Source organism: Grampus griseus (genome assembly GCF_964374135.1).
Source record: "Grampus griseus genome assembly, chromosome: 11".
In the NCBI taxonomy this organism is placed as follows: Eukaryota; Metazoa; Chordata; class Mammalia; order Artiodactyla; family Delphinidae; genus Grampus; species Grampus griseus.
In genome coordinates, this window is record NC_139005.1 from 23,164,192 (window position 1) to 23,189,559 (window position 25,368).

Sequence of the window (25,368 nt, forward strand, 5' to 3'; positions counted from 1 at the left end):
ATAAACTAGTTCAGAAGCAGTCATACAAGAAAGGAATTATAGATGCTTTCCACATACACACAGGAATTGTGATAGTGAAAGAACACAGACTTGAAATAAATTCAAGGAGTCTTGTGGATGTATCCTTTTTTTTTTTTTAAACGGAAGTATAGTTGATTTACAATGTTGTGTTTGTTTCAGGTGTACAAGCAAAGTGACTCAGTTATACATGTATTTTTATATATATATATATATATATATATATATATAAATAAATATAAATACTTTTTCAGATTCTTTTCCCTTATAGGTTATAACAAAATATTGAGTATAGTTCCTTGTGTTACACTAGGTCCTTTTGGTTATCTATTTTATATATAGTAGTGTGTATATGTTAATCCCAAACTCCTATGGATGTATCCTTTTTTAACCATCTTTTCTTAATAATATATGGCCAATTCTTACTTGAGCACTAAATTTGGACAAGAAGTTAGGTAACATAACAAACCCATTCATAAGAGTATCTTAGATGAATATTTCTTTGATCAAAATGGAAATTTTTTCTTAAAAAAAATCTTTAAAATCGTGTATTACTTTCCTCTCAAAAGAAGTCTTGTGGCTGCTGTAAGAAACATTTAAAATGAGAGCAGGAAATGCCTTTACAGGAGTTACCTGGTCCCTGTGTGAGGTAAATTAGCCCTTGAAGAGAACTGACAATGAACTCTGCCATTTAATCTGTGTTCTTGCAATCATATTAAAGGATTAGTATCTGTTTATGTTACATAAACTAGTTATCACGTTTAGAAATGTTCATTAAATAACAACAAAATCATGACAATATTACATTCTATGTGCACCAGAGTTCCACTTCTCTATGCTTGTTCCTTTATATGTTAAGAACTATAAATTTAATACCTGCCTTCCAGAACAGCTCTGAGTTAATACATGTAATAAAATAGAACAGCTAGAGTGTGATCTCAATATATATGTACATTATTGAAGAAAAACAGAAAGGCCTAGTAGCATTATTTTTTGCTAATTAAAAGTGTGCTTTTCAGATTAACGTTTGGCATTCTATTTCCTCTGAGATTTACAACATGATTCTAATAGTTTATTCCATTCTTGTTACTAGATGCACAGAAGATTAAAACTGATTTAATCACTATATTAATAGGAAGTTTATTACCACCACTTTGGGATTTGAGAGTTTTTTAAATAATACATATTGTGGAATACTTTTAATATTTGAATGTTTCCATCTCTCCAAACAGAAAAGCTATAAAAAAGGAAAGTGGATAAAATATTTGAAATGAAAGCACCAACCAACTGCTAGATCTCTTTTTTATATAACTTTTTAAAAATTAAGATTCTCTACACTCTGATTCTTTTCCAAAATGGATTTCAGTGTTTCAAGTTAATTTTTATGAATTTTGGGGTCTTGGAAATTTTTCACACACACACAGAAAAGACATCTCATAACTTATAAAGTAATATTTAGAAGAAACAAAAGGGTTTTTTTTAGCAAATTCATAATCTTTTTTCTGCTTCCAAAAGACTAAATTAGGGCAACTCATCTCTACTTCTTCCTTTGTAAGATGGATTTCTGTTTGCATCAGACAAGAACACTTTTCCAGAACAAAAATTTTCCTTTCTCCTCTCCAGCTTTTTTTTAACTAGAGAGTCAACTTGAGATTTTCAACATTAGACACCTCAAAAGCCCTGTAGACCTTGGTTCCAACTGGGCTTACATTCCAGTCTGTGAAGTAATCATCCCCTCTTGAAGTTTTCCAAAATCTTTGTAAGAAGAAGTCTAATGTTGTGTTAGTTTCTGTCTTTATATGTCTTTTGTTCTAACCAATCTTTGCTTTGATATCATTTTACCCTTACCAAATTCACTAAAAGACTGAAATGAAGATTCTTTTCTCTACATCTTTTTCCTTCAGTCTTTTACTTTTAAAAGACAGAGGAACAGAATGAAAAATCTGAAATGCTTAACTTTTCAAATAACTTATAATTTATGCTACAATATTAAATGCAGTAGAATTACAAATCACCACAGAGGATAACATTGCTGCTTCTGGGTATCTACAATCAACAAGTTTTTAATCAGTGATCCAATCATTTTGAGTATTACAATTATACTAGAAGTAGAATTAGAATTATACTAGGATTAAAATTAGAATTATACTGAGAAAATGTTTTACTTTTAAATGCCATTTACCAGGGTTTTTTTGTATCAAATAAATAGGGATGTCCCTGAAATTTGTAAATACTCATATTCATCTGGTCTAAACATCTTAGGACAAAGGGGCTACTTATACCTGTACTACCTATGTACTAATTATGTGGATCATAATTTACACTGAAATTGCATCCTAAATTATTTACTAAGTTGGTACATGGTACTTATACTGTTACTCCAAGTCCTAATAATAATCAAAGGTTAAGTGTAATCAAATCCAAACAAAGAGAGCTTTTGAAATGATCAACCAGAAAAATTATTCAAATTAATAATGGATCTGTTTCAGTGACTATCTTATAAGTGCCTTTCTTATAGATATTCTAAATGATAGTATTAAAAAATCCTCTGTAAGATCTATCTTGTTAAACCCAGAAAATAAAATTATTATATTGAGTTCACAAATTTAGTATGAAACTGAAAAGCCAAAGTTTTGCAGTCTCAGTTCGCATAATCTTTTCATTAGTTGATAGAAATTGTCTCATTTTATAATGGATTTAGAAATTTCCATTATAATTTGTATAATAGAGAGGGAAGGGTAAACAGGAAAACCTAAAAAGATTTTAAAATACGCTCAATTTATCTGAGAATCAGCTGGGTATCCCCAAATGTAGTGGTTTATATTTAACAGCCATAATATGTTTTATTAAAATTAAATTGTTTTGTTTCAAACTCTCTTGAATCATTACAAGTTCTAGATTAAGGGGTTGCATATACACCTCATGGGTCAAATTTGGCTTGCTGTTTTTATAAATAAAGCTTTATTGAAACACATAGCCCAATCCATTCATTTATGTGCTACTCTTTGGCTGGTTTCATGCTGCAACAGCAGAGTTGAGTAGTTCAGAGAGACCATGGGGCCCACATAACCTAAAATATTTGCTGTCTGGCCCTTTACAGAAAATCGTTTGTCAACTCCTGCTCCAGGCTATCAAAATAATCTTGAGGAGAAAATTTCTTCCTGTCAGCCCTTTAAAATATTTATTCTTTCATTATGCCTTATTGTAACTAGACAATTGAAATTCCTAAGGTGCTGTTCTGGAAAAGATTTCTTGACATTAATTGCCAGATAAGGCATTATAACATTTTAGGCCTGGTCATTAGTGACATAAACCTTATTTTAGACTAAAGGAGGTTGTAGGAAAACGAGATGGGAAAGACCACATCCCTTGACACTTCCCTAGGGAGGAAGAATTTGTGGTTGAAAATGACCTATGGCCCTTGGATTAGAATGAAGTGTTCCAACCCATCCCACAAGCTAAGAGTGTTACACATGAGCTTGCTATGAGGGAGGAAGTGTGAATAACATTCAGCAAGCAACAACTACTCACAGCCAAGCAGTGATTCCTAAAAAATAAAATCCCATCCAAATGTAATAAAAGATTATTTTTTTTTCCTCTTAAGAACCAGAATTATGGCCTGTATTTTCTAAATCACCTCCAGGAAAATAATCTTCACATTAGAGGATCCTTTTAATTTAGATCTTTAAAGAGGAGTAAGGAGCAGTTATCTTTACTTCAAAGTTTTTGTGGTCAAAGCATTGTTATAATTTCTTAATTCTAAAAGGATTCATTTAATCCAGGTTTTCTACAATATTCTTGAGTGTTTGCATCTCAAACTGATTAATAAAAGGCAATATTTGGCCAAAATGAACTCTCTTTAGTTTCTGTTCAGTTATACAGTTACTTGAATTAAACATGATTTCAAGACAAGTTACTGAATATCTTGTGGTGCCTTACTTTTTTCGGGAGTTGGATGAGCTGGTATCGAATGCCTCTTAGAGTTCTAAACTATGTTACCACTGTGAGTAACATTTTCCTTGACAGATGATGAATCTCCACAGGGGTTTTTAATTCTTGGTATAAATCACTTGCATCATAGTAGTTATTTTGTGCATAATTTATACATCAGTGTAGGAAAGTGACACTTTTCTGGCATTCCCCAGCCTCCTGCGCCTTCTCATCCTAATCGATTGGCCTTACTTCCTCTTGTCCTGGGGCAGGCTGTAGAGTTGCCTATGCAAGATACAGCTCAGTAGCCATTCAGCATCTGCCCTTGTAACTTTTGCCTTGGGTCTCATATTAGAAAATCCTTTTATCTGACCAAGGCATTTTAAAATGAACAATATACCTTCACACTCAATTGTTATCTGTACTTTCAGTTGTACCTCATTTTTTGATGCCAAAGGGAACTTAAAGATTTATACAAATATGATCTAAAAAGTTACTATTTTTCAATCTCATACTCTTCTTTGAAAGCTTATTTCATACAGTATGCTTTAAAATCAAATTTATTGCTGTTTTTCACTTTCTATTTTAACAATCTTCTTGATCCTCTTATTCTGCTGGACTCACTTGCATAAGAACAACCTTGAAAGAACTTACTTTGGTGAGGCAAATCTATTGATCATTTCCGTTTCAACAGTGGGTAACTGAGAAAAGATACTATAGACATAGCTTAATGCTTAGATTAAGTTTCCATTATTCCTGTTTCAGGGAATAAAATATACGTTCCAGCTTAAAATGAAAATTTATGCATTTTCACTTAAGAACTAGTTCAGCACAGCAATTAATGTACTCTTCTTTAACTGGTCTTTGGGATAGCAATTTTGTTTAAAGCAAAGCAAAACTTCTAAATCAAAGTACAGTAAGTATAAATATTTTAGTTGGAGTCAGTTAGTATCTAAAATCGTTCATTCTCTGTTTTTGTGTAATTAAAATGTTCATCTAAGTAATTAATCACTTCTTGAATTATTACAGTGAATTAGCTTTATTCTTCATTAAAAGGTTTTAGCCTTTTCTTAGATATTCGGATGACTTCTCCTTTCCTTCAATATACTAGAGTTCTTAAAATTCAGATGGTGATAAGAACTGATTCAAATCAAAGACAAATCAATAAAATCAAAGTGTCAACTTTGAGTCATAGGCCATGGAATTTAGGAGTTGACATGCCTGATGGGTATGCTATAGGCCTGTATTTAGGTATAGCTTCTTGAGATGGGCCCAAGTGAAGAATAGCTAGGTAGCTCATGATGTAAATGGTGAGCAGCTGGTGTAGAAGGACAATCAGAGGTCAGACCTAGAGGAAGTGGTAGCTATCAGAGGCCCCCATATTGAAATGATGATGACAATGATAACAGCTAATACTTATATAGCATTTGCTAAGTTTCAGGCACTAGTCTAAGGATATAATCATTTAAGAGTGTGTGTATGTATTCATTACTCTCAATAGCATTATTAACCGCCAGATCGTAAAGCTAGAAAGTGACAGTCTGGCTCTGGAGTCTGCGCTATTAACCATTTGGCAAACCACTTCTGTGGGCAACAGTCATCAATAAAGAATAGGGACAAAAGTTTGTGAATAGGTCAGAAATGAAAGTTTCAGATTAAAAGCCAAGAAGAATAAGAGGATAACAGAGACCCATGTTTATGTTTTGTTAGTCGTATGGCACTATGTAGTATCTACCAGATCAAAGCAGCAGTGGAGGACGAGGACCACCATATCTTTAAAAAGGTGAAAGTCTGGTTTTGGAAGGAAAGTATAAGAGCATATTACCTTAAGTAAAGGTCAAAAAATGGCTTGAAGCAATAGTAGATACCACAACATATGGTAGTGCTTGAAAAAAGGTCAAAAAGATTGTGCTGATAATCATTGACAATAGAATTCCGGAACATCACTTAAGACTATGGAGATAAGAGTGGATTTTTTATTTCAGTCAAATGGAAACTAAAATATGGACTAGGCTACATAGTAAAAAGAGGATGGACAATAGTCTGTGAGAAGACAAAGGGTTTGGTCTCTTATAGGAATAAGCAAATTAATTTATAAAGACTTTTATTAAAAAGTTTATTTATAGATTCTTAATATACCTTTTGGTTGCAATTCTAGAATGTCCTGGTTCATGAAGCTTATATTATTGGGGGCAGTGGAGATGGACTTTGTTTTTTTCTCAGATGTTGTCTTACCCTTTAGCCAACCTTAGAAGTCAAAAAGCATGTATATATGTTTTCATTTATTCACGAACTATTTATTAAGAGCCACTATTGCCTTTACCATGTTACTATTAAACTATTAGAAAGAAATGAATAATGAAGTGGTATTCCAAATTGCTAGCATCTTGATCTATACAACATAGATCCTTATATCTATACAACATGCATTTGTGTACGCCCTTCCATGTTCCATTCTAAGCTATGTACTGGGAAATTGCAGTTTAAATTCTTCTTCCATTCTATAAAGAAATGTTAAGCGTCTTTAATAGTCTGAGAACTGTGCTCAGGACACAAGGATAAATGAGATCATCAAGAAAGAGAGTTTATACCCTGGTATTCATAATGGCAATACACATTTAACAACTAAAATATATAAAGATTTTTACATACATTATTTGATTCTTATAATCACCTGCATGGTTATTATTCTGATTTTACAAACTGGAGAGTCAAAGATGATAGAAATGTTCACTTTTCCAAGGCTAGATCTAATAAACCATAGCTGAGACCTTAGTTTTCCTTTTTTGATCCTGTACTCCACATCACAGCAATTGGCCTTGTCAACTTCATTTATACTAGCAGTTTCATTGTACTATCTAGAGTGAAGTCAATATCTGGAGATGATTATCAAAAAGACCATGGTAGTTAGAATCAGTGAAGAACCCTAACATCAACAGCTAAGAGGACTAGAAGTGCATGAAATACTCAGTGATACAGAAAGCAATTGATCATGGAGACAGGAACCCACATGTTACCATCTTCTTCTCTTGTGGTGCTTTAGTGTCCTGTTTTGAGTTCTATATTTGGAAAAGATGTTGACATTTTCATGGAAATCCGAGTTTTAGAGTGAACTATTGAGGATGTAACCTAGGAGAAGACTTTGAAAGGTCTAAGCTTGTTCAACTATGGAAAAACTTAACCATGGAAATTCAGCAATATAGAAACCAAAAAAACATCTTAATATGACCTTAATGCTAAAGGAATAACTAGACACGTTCAATTTAAGTGGAATCTAAGTCTGTATCAGAAAAAAATACAAAACAGCAGCCATTTATTGAGTGCCAAGTTTGTCCAAGATACCATGGTGGCTGCTTTACTTACACAGTTTCACTTTATCCTCAAAACTATTCTAAAGTAGTATCTGCACATTACAGACAAGGAGAACTAAGTCAGCAATGCGGGATAACTGCCCGAGATTAGTAAAAGAGAGAGCCAGGGTTTTAACTTGGTTCTATCTGACTGCAAACCATATAGTAACTCTTTAAATCTGGTTTGATAATTTACTTTACATAGTATTTTTCAAATGGTGTTTTAGGATTGTCAGTTTCTTCACTAACAAGCTTGTAATATACCTTTTACTTTTATAGGCTCCATCTAGATAAATTAGATAAATTTTACAGGCTCTGTCTAGATAAATTAATTAAATTGGCTCCATCCAGATAAATTAGGAAGAAAAATAGAAAGACATGGATAGCACGTGCGCGCGCGCACACACACACACACACACATCTCGTTTGGGAAATTGCTTGAAATCATGTATTACATACGATTTATAAATTATTTTTAAATAGGTTTTTCACCTGTGGTGAGCTTTTGAGTTTCCTAGCAAAGACTATTTGTTTAGATACTTTAAATATTATTTTATTCCTGCAGGGTTTTAAGGTTTTGATTATATAAAAATCAGGCCCGTTGTTTTCCTAATTGTCATGACCATATTAGGCGGTGGTGAAATATTGACACAGTCTTAAACAAGATTTCTGTAAAATGTGCATCATAAATTGGGCTCTGAAGTTAAAGCCACCACAAACTTATGTGGTAGCAGTAATAAGTGAACAATAGTTTGTTTTTTTTTTTTTAAACCAAGCCTAGCTCTACTATTCTGTGTAGTATTATCTGTACCTTTAGTCCAATCCAGCCCATTAATACCAGTGTTTAAAACTAAACCCTTAGCCTATTCTCTTTAGTTCTCATAAAGTCCTCATAGACACATCATTGGAATTAATACTCATTTCTAGGGTCATATAGGCTAATGCCAAATTCCCTTAAAATTATACTTTCTTTTAGGAATTAAAAAAAAACAAAATAGAACTAACATGTCAGAGTTATTTCTGTCCTTTAAAATGTATTAAAATATACAAGTAATTATGGCAAACAGTTTTTTTTTATGCAGCAAATTAAGAAAATGAGTCATGATCCGAACATATTCTGTTTGGAAACTATTCATTTTGTTAAATTTTAAAGTTATGTTAGCTTGGAAAATATATTTCTTTTAATTTTATTTTATTCGATTTTAGCCTGGAGCTAAGCCACATAGCCCTGCTCTTTCCTCCAGTCTGACACTTCTCTTCAGTGGCTCTCAGTTCTTAATTCTTTTTGCGTGGCTTGCAGGATCTTAGTTCCCCAACCAGGGATTGAACCCAGGCCCACGGCAGTGAACGTGCCGAGTCCTAGCCACTGGACCACCAGGGAATTCCCTCAGTTCTTAATTCTGTCTTGAGATATAAAAAGAAGAAATTATTTTCATTTATAAGAAAGAGACAATGAACAATAACAATTCAGGCTTTGCACTAATATCTACAAGAGTTTCTTGTAAAACATTTAAAAATATATGACCTTCCTCTTGTGTACTTTAAATTGGACTATAGAAATTACATCTGTAGGATTGTAGACTTACTCCATAATAGATTAATAGTCTTTTTAACTATCCTGGATATTTATGAATACCTGTTAGTTCTGATTCTTTGACTTATTTTTCTAATATATAAATAGTTAAAAACTGATTTATTTTTCATGTGCTGCTTTTTAAATGAAATTCCTGAAATGACTATTTTCTTATTTCCTTCCACTATCAAAATCTCCAACTTGCAGTAGAGAGATGGGATTATTACTAAAAGACACTTGGTAGTTTTAAAATTTAATCTATTTGATTTATTGTATAGTTGTTTTCCATCATATGTATCTCCTCAGCCATCAGTTCTTTCCTTTGAAAAAATAGCAAAAATAACAATCTGGTTTGTAACTAATAGTGCCTTGGAAACAGCATGAAAAAATCATTTTCTAAGAGATGCGGTATTTTTCTTCTCATATAAAAACAGAGAAAACCTCCTTGACATTCTGTTCCTTGCTGATTCATATGCACTGACATGACCTCTCTGTGTTCCTGTCTTGCTCTGGAAGCTTTGTGCTCACTCCTTAAGGGGAGGCCAATTATTTAAGATATGTGAACTCTAGTCTGTAGCAGAGAGGTAAAAGATATGTCACTTATGATCATCACGTTATTTTTGAGTGAAATCCATTAGATTATGGATGAATCACATGTCTGACTAAATTGTCAGACAATTTTTGTTACTTTTTAAAAATAATAATACTAAACGAATAGTCAAGACAGTAATTTTACCAGCACTTCTTTTCCTTCTCTGAGATTGCTGTACCAACATACATCTCTTCTTGTTCTTTCTCTTTTAAAGATATTTATTATCCTGTATTCTTTTTCCAGTAATTTTTCATTCATCTTTATTGGTTCAGCTGAGATTCCCTGCATGAGATTCCATAATCCTCAGTTTTATACATAAAGCTCCAACATTCACATCAGTTTACCACCTAAGAACTAATTTTTATCATTGTATCCCTTTATCAGAGAATTTGAGAGTAACCTAATATTAAGATCCTATAAGTATTTGACAGGTATTGGTCTATTTGAAAATTATATATTTTTTATATTCAGTTTGAATTCCTAATTTTAAGCAACATAAGTTATCTATGACTGGTTAAGCAAAAAAGGAATTTGTTTATTAAGAGGTTATTTGGAAGAGAGAAACAGCTCAGCTTCCAAAATTAAAGCCTAAAACCATGATATAGTACTGGCCTAATGAGGAAATGCCATTGCTGCTGCTTCTTCCCCACCAAGCACTAAAGAAAACCATGGTTGCTTCCACTTTACCATTTATGCCACTTGTGTATCACTAAAACCGTTTCACAACCCCTGCTGCCTCCAAAACCCAATGTCTGCCACCACCCTCACCAGCAAGGAAGATTCCACATGACGTTTCACTCTTCTAACTGCTTCTTAGTGAAGTCTCATGGGGTAAACCTTACAACTTTGTTCCAAGCCTTTATAGATCAATGCCTGGATTCCTCTATCAGAACTCACCACAGGCTCTTGATAAACTGTTGACACTTCTAACACCCGTTGAGTCTATTCGTCATTAAGTCTAGGTAGATGCACTGTAGCCTGGACTAACTAGGAAGCCTCCTTTTTCCTCTGGGGCCCACTCACAACTAGAGGCTTTCGGGTCACTTCATAAATAGGTCGAAGCAAGATTCCCAAAGTAATACACACACACGCACACGCACACACACACACAGCCTTAAAAGAGTCCCATCTAGCACTGTGCTGCTTTCTTAGTGGCAGGAGGCACAAGATACAATAAGTTATCTTGAACTTTGAAGAGGCTATCCTGATAGGCTGAAGGTCACTGGACCCCTCAGAAACTTTATTGAGGTGTAGCTCTTATATTTTTATATGATGTTATCTCCCACTGTACTGCACTCATATTAGACTCATATCTATTTTTACATACCTTTTCTTTGCGAAGGATCTTGAGTATGTATTATGTATATGTACCAGAGACGTATGTCATCAATGTAGTTGTCCTGTGTAATGGTGAGACAGTAATCGTCTTAAGGAAATAAGTATATTGTGGTTCAGAGCCAAATAATTTATATAACCCTAAGATAAAATGGTTTATTACCCTACCTGTCATATGAAAATTGCTATTATAGGCATTCTCTGTCTGTTGAAATAGAAGGGAAAAAGCATTTGCCAGATTAATAGTCATATACCTGGTGCTAAGAGTTCTAATAAAGAATGCACATCTGCTGCAGCAGCTTCATTGAAATGACTGTCTAGTAATCTTATCTCCACCTCCAATTCCAACTGTATACTGTATGTGTGTTTAGGGCTCAACCAGGCTAGATAGGAGGCAGATTCAGATTAAAAGTGCATTCATCGTTTGATTCCCTCAGGCATCCGTTTTGACCACTAATTCACAATGGTATTCTGGGCCTCCAGTTTTAGTGTTAATTCAGAGCTATTAGACAATAGTACCCAAAAGACCTGGTATTTCCCTTTCTCCAGTGCAGTTACCTTTATGAGGAAAGCCAAGTTGAGAGTTTACAGTTTATACCTGTGATGTCATCGCAATATATGTCTTCAAGTACTTGCATTCTCTACTTCACTCAAGAAACTCTGGGTCTGTGAATTGACTTAGGACTAGAAATTGGAAAAGACATTACAAATTTTTGTTGCAGTGGCTCAAGTCAGACCTCTCTTCACTAAACCTGGATATCTTAATCATTTTATTAAGTTGGAATTTTTTTGGATGCCTGTCTCTTTGGTCCATACAGATTGTCTGATCAGGTGGCCAGAGCCAGTGGTCACTGCAGGTCTAAGTAATTTAACCCAACCCTTGTAGCAATAACAGTAACCATTTCCTTCTGCGTCTTCTAGTTAAGTGCTTCTCCCTGGGGCCTGCTACCTCCCTATCCCGTGGTCTACATTGAAAGCAGTGGTGCCCATCGGCTCTCCTGGCCTCTAGAAGGCAGTGTTGTTCACTAATGCTGGCTTTTCCCTCCCAGGGAACAGTGTCGGGGAGTAGCTCGTGGCTGCGGTGGCTGTGATTCTTGCCTTGAACTGAGAATTGTGAGCATCGTTAGGATTGTGAGCATTTCATTGTCTTTTTTTAAAGCTGTATTGTGGAATCAGAAGCAACTAATTCTGTGTTTGAATTCTTCATGCTCTTCATATTGTTCAGTGTTAGAAGCCACTGGCTCTCCCATAGTCTTGCTTTCATTTGTCACTTCATTTCAAGTGACTGCAGTTAATAATTTGTTACTTTGCTACTGTGGGCTATGGGCTGCCAGATTTTACCTTTTTTTTTTTTTTTCTTTCCCCCCCCCCCAGAAAATTAGCTGGATTTTTAGAGCCATCAGCCCTTACAGAGTCAGGTAACCATTCATAGGTCTTCCTGAGGATGTACCTCCTTCAGCCACTTCTAGTAGCCATTGAGTATCAATCAGGGTTCTTATTTTAAGCAGAAGAAACTACCTCTGGCCAGTTAAGCAGCAGAAATATTTATTAAAAGGAAATATAGTTGTTGACCAAGTTGTTGAGAGTTGGAGAACCAGGGTCAAGGTAAAGCTTCCAGAAACAATACCAAAAACTACACCACAAAACTTGCTTAAAGATAAGTCCCTCTTTGCTGCAGCATTCCTATCAAGCACTGTGGGAACCCCCTGTTTAATTCAGTCATTGCAATAATCAGCAGTTGAATGCTTCCCATCCTTATGAGCAAACGGGTGCTATCCAGAGCCCCTTCCTCTAACTGCTCACTTCTGAATCAAAAGTCTTTCACAGTTGACTCTGATTAGCAGAGCCTTTGGAGCAGGAGCAAGCTAGATAACTAAGTTTTCTGGGTTTTACTTAAGGGAGTCATACTTCATAAGGTTAGAAATTCATCAAACATAGGAAGGGTATCAAAAACCAGAGAACATTACAGATGGCCACTACATACTTTGGGAATTTTTTCCAAGATGCTATGGTTACAGTAGAAATATTTTTCCAGCTTTTTAGTCTCTTGGCTAATTCTAAAACTGATCCTTTGAAGTCAAACTAGGTGGGTTTTATTCTTACTAAAACAGAGCATTAGCAATTGCCAGGTTCATCAGATATCTTGTAGAAAGTTTGTCACTTGGCCACCACAACTTCATTCTTTTTCAATAGTCTGAGGTTTCTACAGTTATGCCTAAATTATGTGACACTGTTCAGGGGGTATGCAATACTTTGGATAGATAAGGTTTTTGTTTCCATGTACTTATGCTAAATATTGATAATTTTAGAAGGTATGCATAAATAGATTTTTGTTTAAATTTTTAAGTTTTAGTGATTAAACTTGTCCTTGAGTTAACCAAAAGTTTTTCCCCTTGGTAATTCTGGGGCATTTTGTATACACTAGTTATAGAACTTCTTTTTATAGAATGATGGCCACAAAGGTTACTAGAGAGAGCTTGATGGGCTTGTCTTTCTACTGAATTCACCTAGATCAAGTTAGTGGCCTCTGTGTCCTTGGCACTTTGTTCTCTATATTTACTCCACACTCTGACAAGTGGGTCTCTTTCTTCTACCCTCCTCTCCATTTTCTTGCAACCAGACCTGTTATCCATGGCCTCTGCTATTTTTTTTACGACTCTGATTTTAAGTATAAAACTAAAGAAAATGGTGAGAAACTGGACAGCAAAGTACTACTTATCAAATCAAGTCACATATTCTAAGCCTGAAAAGGAGAGGCTTCAGTTCTGTACTATGTAATAAGTATTATATATAGGTTTTGTTGTGTCTATTTTCACTGGTCCTTGTCACTTCTGTCATTCTTTGAGCTTCTGGGTTGTTACAGAAGATTATGTTCAAAACCTGGCTGCCAGTCAGAACATTATTATACTAGTAAGTTTCAAAGTTAGATCCCTCCATTTCATTTGAGTCTTTTCCAGATGTTTTCCAAAGTAGATGACTTTCTCAGCATTTGATTTGAAGTACAATATTTTAGGATAAATTCTATATCCAGCATTCAGTGTACATTGGGATTGATTTATTAAATAATCCCACTATTCCTGTCCTGTTACCATGGTGGTTTTTCATATTTTCATATTTTTTGCATGTATAATGTGATTATTACCTTGTACCAGGAAAATATTCATCATAGTCTCTTTGCCATTTTACAAGAATTTTAATATCTGCTTTTAATTCATCAGTGGGGACATTTGGCATATGAAATAACTTTGTTGCTTAGTTTTTCCTTTATAGCGTAGAGTGCTTATTCATTTAAGATTTGCTGTGACTATAATATATTCAACACTTTGCTTTTGTCCTCAATATTTATTCCATTCCTGTGGTTCACATTTTCCTTTTCTTGTGTATCATGTGTTGAAAATGAAAATATCTTGTCTAGGGTGGAGCTTAGCCACGGGACTAAACAAACATGCTCTCCTTCTGCTCTTTGTTTATTTTAGTGGTTAAATTACTAAAAATCCTGTTAATAAAAAAAAAAAAAAAGTTTTACATCTACCTTTTTTTTATTGGGTACTTTCATAGTACAAATCCCTTCCTTTCACCTCTCTTACCCAAAATGACTCCCACATCAGTTGTCAAGAGATTAGTGCAAGTAGCATCAAAGCCCTGAATTTAGTAAAAGAAATTAAACCACTTGAACAGAGTTTCCAAAACTCAGAAGGGATCTAAGATGGGCCATCCAAGACGTGTTCTTCTCATGTCAGTGGTAGAAGTACAAGAGGGGAAGCCCAAAACACTTTAATAAACACTGGAAGTTTCTGATTTTTTCGTATTTCTGGCATCTTGTTGGCCAAAGCAAGTCATACGGCCAAGCCCACATAGTTAAAAGGCAGTGAAGGACATTTCACTCACCATGAGGCCAAGCATGTTGCACAGTCAAGTTCAACATCGATGGAGTGGAAAAATCTATTTCTCCCATGGAGGTGGAGAGAAAGAATGGATGAATATTTGCCAGACAATAATTTAATATACCACACCACCCAACCTAGGTTAGCTACCCTCTTTCAAAGCATACTTCATCATATCCCTACCCTGTTTTATTTTCTTCTTAGCGCATGTTATCTGAAACTGTGTTAATAGTTTACATTATTCATTCAATCAGGAACTATTCTCAGATACTTAACATGTACCAGGCAGTACTCCAAGTAGGATACATCAGTAAGTAAAACAGATAAATTTCTTGCTAATTATCTATCTCCCCGACTAAAATATAAACTCTGAGAGAGGAAGGACTTTGTCTATTTCGTGTTCTCAGTGTCTAGAATAAGCCGGCACATAGCAGATGTTCAATAAATTTTGTTTCATGAATGAAGGAATGCCATTAAACATGTATGTAATCTAACTCCATTTGCTCAGATTCTGTGTGTACTAGGCAACCTGGGGGATGTTTTTATAGTCAGCCTTATGAATTTAAGGTACTCCAAGTCTTCTCTTGAGAAAAGGATCTATGCTTAGCATTTTGGTAAATCCAGGGTTTGTACCTCAGCAGCTGAAAACCAATCCCTGAATGTAATAGTAAGCTCACCAAGTTTCTCACCACCTTGAGAAACTTCTTAAGGGATGGACACCACTGACTAAGTATACATTTAATTTCCTTCCAAACAGAAACAGCATTAAAGATATGCAAAGGGATTTTTACATGGAATATATTATACCCAGTAGCTCATGAGAGTTCTGCTCACTGTAGATACTGTATCTTCTTTGCTTCAGGGCCCTATCAAAAATAGTTTTAATGATAAAGAGTTTGTCCCTTTTTGTTAGGCTCATACATAGCAAGCACACAGGGTATGGTGAAGAGCAAAATTAATTGATGCCATTACCAAGTTTTGAGTCATGAAAAGCCATGCTGTTCATTTACTTTGGGCTTTTAAAGTTCTGTTTCAAGAACTTTTTCTCAGAGTATGTACATACTGTACCAAACCAAACGAAAACTTAACAAAAGATGTCAGAATAGACCTGTTTATAGAAATTTGAACTGCATTATCAACAATCATCACAGGAATGTTCCCAACCCCCATTTCTGAAGCTGTAGTTGTTTTACTTTTACGCTCAACCTATTAGTGTCTTAAGGTATATGGTCTGGCCAATCTCACATTCAAATGAAACCAGTCATAGCAATTCTCATATATAACTTCAGGTTCTTAAAACTTTTTCATGCCCTTGGTTATGAAAAATATTAAATGCCTTTGCTATAATCATTCAAGAGCTACCACCATTTTCTGAAGAATATACTGTTATCTAATTACAGTGGTTAATAGTAAAATCTAAGTGATCATGAACTATTTTTATAGAATTGGTGATATGGCACTGTTGAAAAATAAGAAGTAAGGTTTTACACAATTGTATACCAAGAAAATTTTAAGTATATACTACAAACAAGATAGACATGGTCCCTACACTTTCAAGGCTTATAGTCTAGTAAAGATATGGGGGAACAAAACAGGAAATTGCCACACATGGGATAGTGCTGTGATGGAAGAGGAACAGGGAGCTGTAGGAGCCCGTGAAATGGGGACTGAATGAAATCTTCGTGGATCAGAGAACCCTTCCCAGGATGATGTCTAAGCTTAAACTTCAGGAATTACTTCTCTCTCCCTATGCCCAGTACATAGGGAAATCTATCTTAGAACATATCCAGATTCTGACCACCTCAATTGCTATCACCACTGTCCAAGCCACTATCGTCTTTTGCCTGGACTTCTACAAAAGCCTCCTAATTGGTATCTTTACTTCTACTCTTGCCCTCCAAAGTCTATTCTTAACACAGTAGGCAAAGTCATTTTTTGAAACTTAAGTCATATTAGTCACTTCTCTGCATAAAACCTTGAAACAGCTTCATCTCACTCAATAAAAGCCAGAGTCGTTGCAGGGCCCTACATGACCCGGCCTCCTCCTGAAAATACCAAACAGAACAGGGAAATACTATGACTTTCTCACAGGTTTTTAGTGTCATCTAATACTCAATTCAGTCTTTTCAAAATTTTACTAAACTGAACCTGTGGGTGAAATTGAAAAATGAGAATCTTGATTTAGTAAGTACAGTTAACTATACACTGTTTCAGATTTGACCCACATATCATTTTGAGGCATCTTTTTCAGCTATGACAGCCCTTAAAACCAAGTGCAAAAATAGACAGTATCTAGAGCCAAATTGCTGTATTGCAATGTACTAAACCAAGATTTTCAAATACAATGAAGCATTATTCAATTGCCTTAGTCTCACTTTTTAAAAAAATATATGTATTTCATAATACGCATAGCATATTAGTAGAAAAATATAATATGTGTTCATAAATTAATAAAAAGGCATTTCTTAGGGGTAAAATGTTTCTATTTTAGACCAGTGGTTTTCTCCACACTCATATCTAGGAAAAGATTCCCATAAAGACTTTTTTAACAGGACAGTGTAGTGAGGGAAGCACTTTCATACATTTGTTGAGAAAGTTAACTATTCAGTCTGTATTCTCATTTCTCCTAATTGGAAGACAGTGTTTGAGAGGGAGAATCAAGATAGAAAGAGTTGTAAAATAGATGTCATAATTGATTTACACCACAGTTATTTTAATGCTAGATTTAAAGTTATTTTAAAATATACTTCACTCCCTAAGAGCTTCAGTGTAACACAGAACAGTATTTGTTGCATTTGTTTTGTTTTACCGTTGTAACACTGATAGAAAAGCTATAAGCTTAGGGAAGAGTAGAGTCAGTAAGACTTAAAGCATTTCAGAGAATAGATTGCTTGTGGAGTGGTCAAGAATGAAATTTCTTTTTAATTGAGGTATAGTTGATGTACAGTATTATATAAATTTCAGGTGTTCAGCATAGTGATTCACAATTTTAAAGGTTATATTCCAGTAATAGTTATTATAAAATATTGGCTATATTCCCTGTGTTGTACAATATACCCTTGTAGCTTATTTATTTAATACATAGTAATTTGTACCTCTTAATCCCCTGCTTCTGTCTTGCCCCTTCTCCTCTCCTGTCTCCCTACTGGTAACCACTAGTTTGTTCTATATGTTTGTGAATCTGCTTTTTTTTTTTTTGATTCACTAGTTTGTTGTATTTTTTTAGATTCCACGTATAAGTGATATCACACAGTATTTTTCTTTGACTTATTTCACTTAGCATAATGCCCTCCAAGTTCATCCATGCTGTTGCAAATGAAATAACTTTTAAAGCAACAATGATAGACTGTCATTTACTTTTCTAGAAAATAGGATCGAGATGAAATTCATGAGTAAATTCATCAATAAGTCAAGTATCATATTTATATGATACAAAAGTAATACGAAATTTGACCTCATTTTCAAGGACTTATGAAATGATCAGTCAAAAGATATATTTAAAAATTAGTGCATTATATGAGTCAGTACATGATTGTTGTAATACTTAACTCAGCCTGTCATTGCTCTGAGCATTCAGAAAAGGGAACGTCAAGAAAGACTGAAATGTAACAGAAAAGACTACGTAGAGACCGTAGTTCTTCATCTAGCCTTAAAGAACTGTGGCAAACAGTGCTAATTCCCTATATAATAAAAAGTCTCCCCTTCTGCCTCTTAACAGAATGCCAGGGTTATTTTTTTTTTTTGCAGTACACGGGCCCCTCACTGTTGTGGCCTCTCCGGTTGCGGAGCACAAGCTCCGGACGCGCAGGCTCAACGGCCATGGCTCACGGGCCCAGCCACTCCGCGGCATGTGGGATCTTCCCGGACCGGGGCACGAACCCGTGTCCCCTGCATCGGCACGTGGACTCTCAACCACTGTGCCACCAGGGAAGCCCTGCCAGGGTTATTAAAGGTAGCACATTAATAGTTTGTTACAAGCACACAACTCCTCAAACTCCTCTGCAGCCTTGAATGACCACGTAACCTCGTTCTAGGCACTGAGGTGCCAAAAAGAGTCTATTGCGTGAGACTTCTAAGAAAGCTACTGTTTTCCTAGTAAAAAGGGTCAGACTGCTTTTGCAAGTATGTATTTTGCCTGTCCTTCCTCTTCTTTCCTGTGTCAAGCACAGGCTAATGCCTGAAGGTGCAATAGCCATCTTATAACAAAAGGGAAAAAATATATGCTGAAGATACCCATGTAAGAAAATAGTCTGGTTTCTGGACTTACCAGCTTACCAGCTCTGCACTGCTTACCCCTAGAGGCTGTGGTACATTAAATAATAAACTCTTATTTAAGCCACTGTTTGTCAAATTTCTGTTACACACAGCTGAATACACTTCAGACTGATGAGAATGTTTGAGGTTGAAGTAAAAAAAGTGAAGGAAAAACAGCATCAAGCCACAGTGACATCAACGATATGAACACACAGTTTAGGATCAGAATGATGTTACTTGTCTGAGTACCGTGTAGACACTGAAGGCCCCTAAAATGAAGTTTGTATTGACTCAACTACTTTTAAATATATAAGTTGCCTTAACTATTTTAGGAAAGTATTTTTAATTATTTTCCTTGTCATCATCTATGAATTAACAAAAAACTTGGCATTCTTCTGTCCATTTTTCTTAAATGAAGGCAGAATTCCGTAGGTCCCTATATTTAAATATATTCAATAGTCCATCAGTCAATGGTAGGCTTCTTCGGGCTTTCCCCGTTATTTAAAGACCTTAAACTATCATCAAGGATAAGCCATTGCAGTAATTTTGCATGTCTTTCCAACAAGTTAACACCACAGAAATGCTTTATTCAGACAAAAACTAGTCACCTGAACTGGATATCATTTGTCAGCATTATGATGGAGGGCCAATTCCTGTAAAGGATTGACATCCAGCATTATTTCAAAGAAATCATATTTTTTTAAAGTATGATATCATCGCCTGTTTTCTTAGCTACAATACAGTAATCTCTGATTTAAAATAAGGAAAAGGAAAATTCTCAAAATAGTAAAGTATATAATGCAGTGAGTATAGCTTAATTGTGTTTGAACTGAAAGATAACAATCTCTTTAAAAGGAGGAAAGCTTAAAATCATGCAGTTTAATAAAAGTAGTTAGCATCCAGTTTGTCTCTGGTGAGAAGGAGCTAGTAGGGTTTCATGTAGGGAAGAATGGTAGTCACTGAGATAACTCATTCTTCTGGTCCCCTTGGGGGAAGTGAAAGAATAATTAGGTGCAGCCACACGCTGAAGAACATTTACTCTACTTTTATGGCTGAAATCCATGTATCCTAAATCTCATAGCATGTTTTCAGCTAGGCTATAAATTGTAAAATTAGATGATGGTTTAAAAAGTACCTGCTGAAGTAATTGATGACACTTGAATTTTATTATGAATAAGTTTATTACCATAAGAAATTATGTTGAAAATGTCACTTTAGGAATTGAAAAAATCTTTGATGAGTTCTATTATGTGTTCAGTACATGATAATCCATAATATGATGAAATCCCTTGCAACCAGGGTCCTTATACTTCTCACAAAACGTAGAATTGCCAGCTAGTGGGTTGAGAAAGGGGGGTATACAACTAAGAAGAAAGAATAATCAAAAGACCACCCTAAATCAATTGCTTCCTTACCACAAGGGGGTAAAATATTTCCTAGGAAAAGGGATAAATTATATAATCACTAAGTATTTCTATGCCATCGATAAGTTTTTTTTTTTTCCAGGAAAGTTTTGAACCAATTATTAAATGATATGCAATGAAATGCATATGTCACTTAAAAGATTCTTTTGCATATCTTTCACTCATCATTTATAGGTCAGGAAAAATTACCCTGTCTGGCAGGTAACTGACTTAAGTTTGGCAGAAGAACAGCTTCTCTATAGTTATAACTTAATCTGTAGAGATCCTTTTGGAGTTGCCATTTCTGTTTAGAAACTTGCTACAAGATGACAGATGGGCAGTGGTGCCATAGAACAGCCTAACTACAGGCATCATCATAACTGGTAAAAGCTGCTTCAGTAATACTGAAAATAAGAACAGTTACCCCTTGCAGCATCTGCTAATGGGCTTTTCTCATATTTTTTAACAAAAATCTGACATTTGGCATAATTATTCAGCAAGAATCTTCGGAGTCTTTGGAGTCTTTGACCTTCTTATGTATGTATTTAGTTTTTCCAAATTTCCCTGCTGGAAGAATTACTGTGTGTGCCTTTAGAACCATCTGATCTGGGATGTGGGAAGCTAATGGAGCACTGAATTTTATATACCAAGTTATGGGAAAGAAAGTATTTTTGTGCCCCGCACTGAAATGCCATCTTACTGGCTTCTTCATATGGCAGCCCAGCTGACGGAGGCATAATATTCCGTGGCCTTGAAAGAGTTATTCTGGGAAGTGAACGCTAAAGTTAACTCAGAGAATTGCCATTCTATCTTCCCACAGTGAAAAATGAAACGGATCAAAGCATCTGTAAAGCAAAAACCAAAGTGATTATTCATTTCTTTCCTTGTTTAAGAAACATGCCGTTACACTACTGCTGCAGTTCTCTCCTCCAACCCTGATGCCAGTAATTGCACATTCAGATTTACCACACAGAGTCTGACCCAGAGCTATACCCAAAGAGCAACCACATCCAAGACACAGAAGGAAAGCCAAAAATAATGAAAGCCTCTGTATCTGAAAAGATTCTTATTTAAGATCTCAGGTGAGCCTATAGAATTGTGGACCAGGCAATCAGACATCAATCAGAAACGCAGTTTCTTTTCATTTGCCTTGTATTTCTTGAAGTCCTACCAAAAAGTGCTCCAGCAGAGAGCAAACAGAGATGACTGCTTAAACAGCACCTTTGCTCCACAGGAAAATTTTCTTTTAGGTAAACAGTCTTCAATTCCTATGTAGATTTTACTGTGTGTGGATATGCATTAGGGCTAAAACCAAAAGGCAAATCAATGATTAGACATTATTTCTGAAGGCAGAGAGAAGTCATTAATCTTATTTGTACCTAATTTAATAACATATTAATTAGATTATCTGTTTGGTGCTGGTGTGAGATACAGCACCTGTATACCTGTAGGGTTCTTTTGGTTACAAGCAATACAACTGCATCAGGCTAACATTAGGATAAGGGATTTTGTTGAAAGGATATCCAAGGCTTGCAGAATTGTTGGAAGGCTGTACATTCGACTTGGAAATGGGCAAAAGAAGCAAGTCATCTTTGGAAATTCAGAGGCAGCAACATTAATAATGGTGTCACAATTAAAAGACAACAACAATAACTGGGCAGACTACCATTACTAGGTGTGGACAAAACTAACTGTATTCTTTTTGTTTCTCCACACAGTGTATAAATTCCAGGAAGGGAGCATCTGATTGGATTAGTTTGGGTTACATACCTGCCCTCTGGCTAGGAGAGGGCAAGATTCCTAATTACAGTCCATCAGACTATATCCAATGGGAAAGAATTAATACCCAAATGAAATTCAAGTTGCCATTAAAAAGGAGTGATAGATGCTGAAAGCCAAAAAGCAATAGATACTCACTACAGCTACCATTTATTCAGTGTGTATGGTTTATTAGTCATTGCATTTCACCTTGTAACAGGCCTCGTAGTCAGTTACTATTCTACAGGTAAGAAAACTTAAGCTTTGAGAAAGTTTAGGTAACTTGTCTCAGGTTATACCACTAGAAAATGGCAGAATTGGTACTCCAGAGGAATACTCCCGACCACTAGACTCCGTGCTCCCTGTAGACAGATCTGTGTATTACCAATGGTGAGAGTACTTACTGAGCCTGTCTCTCAGGGGTAAAAGACAAGCAAAAAAGATATTTAGCAAATGCTATATATAAGTATATTAAATCCACCAGTAGTTCTGTACAATGTAGAGGTGCTTTATTAGAATCAAACTTTGGGAATAAATGTTATGTAAATGTACAATGCATGTATTTGCAAATGACTTTTTTTCTCTGATGGAAATTCAAGGTTTAGCTTCTTAATATAATGAAGGGTTTGAAGTTATCAGCGAATAACGGTCTTGAGCCTGCAGATCAAGCTTTATAAATAGGCTTGATTTGTAAGGAAGAGATTAAGGGAAGTAAAAAGTATCCAGTGTTCTCCATTTATATAGTGATAGCCATCCGGGCCAGAAAAAATTGCATAAAATGGAATGAACTACTAGACCCGTTTTTACTGGTAGCTTTCTTTTTGACCTTTGCAAAGTCACTTTCCTTCTATTTCGCCATCAGTAATGAAGCGATGCCAGTAATCCCCCCAATCCCAAGAATGAAGTGAGATGATGAGTGTACTATACTTGGTGACCTCTAAACCAGGATTTCTCAACATTGGCACTGTTGGCATTTTGGTCCTGATAATTAATTGTTGTTGGGGGTAGTATAGCCATTGGATGTTTAGTGGCATCCCTGGCCTCTACCTAGTGGATGCAGTAGCACCCTAGTTGTGGCACCAAAACCAGTCTCCAAAAGCACTACTGATTTTCTCAATGACATTCTTCTGTTTACTAAAATAAGTACCCTAAAGTCATAAAGATATTTTTCCAAGGAACTTATAAAAATTATTTTGAATGTTTTTCCTTTGTCTTCCTACCCTGCCACCACTTTTCTGAACTTATCTTTGGGAGCAAAAAAAGTGCTTACCACTGAACAGGATGGTCTTCCTGGTCTCTTCCAGCTCTAGGATTTCATGTTTTTATGCCATTTCCAGATCTAATAATCAGCCAATACAGTGTAGCCTTACCAGTTTGTCTTAAGTCGTATGTCCCCCAAAGGCAACTTTGAGATTGAGATTTGTGTGCAGGAAATTGGAGAATTCTTTTAGAACCAGCTTCTATGTGGGGAGAAAGAAGTAGGTTTGGGCAAAGGGAGGAGTTGCAATGCAGTTGCGTAAGGGCTTCAGCTAATCCCATAGAGCCCTGGAACTGGGCTGGCCCTTTACAGTTGAATCACCTTGAGGCAAGGTATCTGGGCCTTTATACCCCTGCAAAGACCAGTCATTGAATATGGGAGGCTCTCAGAGAGAGGGCATGACCTTGGTCAAGGTAGCAATTCCTGGAGAGGGATTTAGCTGAGCCCCGCCAGCCACCAACATTCCCAGCAACTATGGGAATTAGTCCTGAAAGTAGACTCTGGGTAGTGGTCTACCGTCCATTCCTTTCACTACTCAAGTCTGTTTCCTTTATATAGGTTCTTGTAACGGTTCCTCCAGGATTCTGTTTGGTCTTCTGATTTTCTTTTGTGGGGAAACAAAAAAGGAAAGTTGGTGGGAAGAGCTGTAATTCCTACTTCTTCACCTGGTCTCAAGGCTACAAGTGATTCTCATCTCCCTCCTCCACTCCTTTTTCTAGATTTCTCTACCCTTGACTGAACTCTGCTGTTCCGGGGGCTTACCTGATGAGATAACCCAGATCCACAGTCATAAGACCTCTAAGGCTCTGTTGCCATGTGTTTCTCGGGCTATGGCTGCTGAACTTGTCTATTTACAGGTAAAATGAGGCAAGGCAGTTCCAAGAATTGCCCTCCTGGATCACCCAGGTGTCAGACATAGTCTTACCTTACCCCATTGTGTAGCAGCTCTATCTCTTCTTGCTGATCAGGATCAATAACCCCTGCCTTCTTTCCTTGCGTACAGTTTTTTGGCCTGAGGAGCCCAAAGTGACCAGGTGGCAGTACCAGCTTAAAGTTTAATGGGACTTATACTGTGTCCTTTGTTGGGATAGCAACAGAAAATCGGGACCTCTAAAGCCTAGAGTTTGCTGGAATGGGAAGCACAAAGTCTCCAAGTCAATTATTAACAATGATGATAAGTAGGGCCACTTTTACTGCCACCTCTTGGTTCTGGGAACTATGAATTCTACTTCCTGGGAACACAGCTCCTTATAATGTTTGTTGATCTAGGGTGTATTCTATATCCTAGAGAATGGATTATAGGATATCATTTGTAAGGTGGAGTCTCAACTGTGCCTTCAACAGATCATTCCATCACTATTAGGCCAGCAGCTTCTGGGTGGTGTAGTCTGTGATAGGACTTCTGCTGTCAGCCATAGGTTGTGGCATTCCTACCATTGCTTTCTGTATGCTTCCAAGAGCCGTCGTAGCAGTGTCTTAGTGTCATCTCATGTAGTCTTGCTAGGGTATTAATCCTGTGCGAGAATGCCCTCATGTCAATAAACTCTCCCTTATCCAAACTTATATTCTGTCTCTTCTTGATCCAGCACTGTCTCGTACATAGTCTCCTGCCTCCTGCTGGTACATGTTGGCTGGGTCCTACAGGGCCTTTGCGATATAGTCCCTTTCTTTCCTTAGCAGGCACCTCATTCCCAGGGTGGATTATGATTTAGTTCGATAGATGGCATTAGTCTGGGGGCCAGGTCTTGAAGACGAGAGGTGTAAATCTTAGTGGAAGGATTGCAGGGGTGGAGGTGCGTGTGTCATCTTATAAGACGGAGGGCTATTTATTGCCTTCAAGCAACAAGAGAGTACTAGTCTCTAGGTAGATGTATTGTATAATATATATCACAGTTTAATAGACCTTAGTTCTGGATCATGACATGAGTGACTTATATCATTTTATTTTATTAAGTTCTCTTTAAAAAATAAGAATTTATAGATAATCACCATATAATTAAACATACATGATAT

General features: G+C 36.0%; 1 protein-coding gene across 7 annotated transcripts in view; it reads left to right on the top strand.

The window, feature by feature from the left end:
- The window catches only part of CCDC91 (coiled-coil domain containing 91), a gene marked incomplete at its 3' end in the record, with an annotated part of 398,367 nt that overhangs the window by 323,473 nt on the left and 49,526 nt on the right, over positions 1 to 25,368 (top strand). For 3 of the 7 annotated variants that reach the window (XM_082666097.1, XM_082666099.1, XM_082666098.1), the window contains exon 14: positions 24,075 to 24,212. The exons of 3 other annotated variants lie outside the window; for them this stretch is intronic. In XM_082666097.1, coding sequence (XP_082522223.1) covers positions 24,075 to 24,212 — 138 coding nt within the window. Of the gene's footprint in view, positions 1 to 24,074; positions 24,222 to 25,368 lie in introns of those variants that run through there. One more of the 7 variants, XM_082666100.1, reaches the window with a different exon arrangement.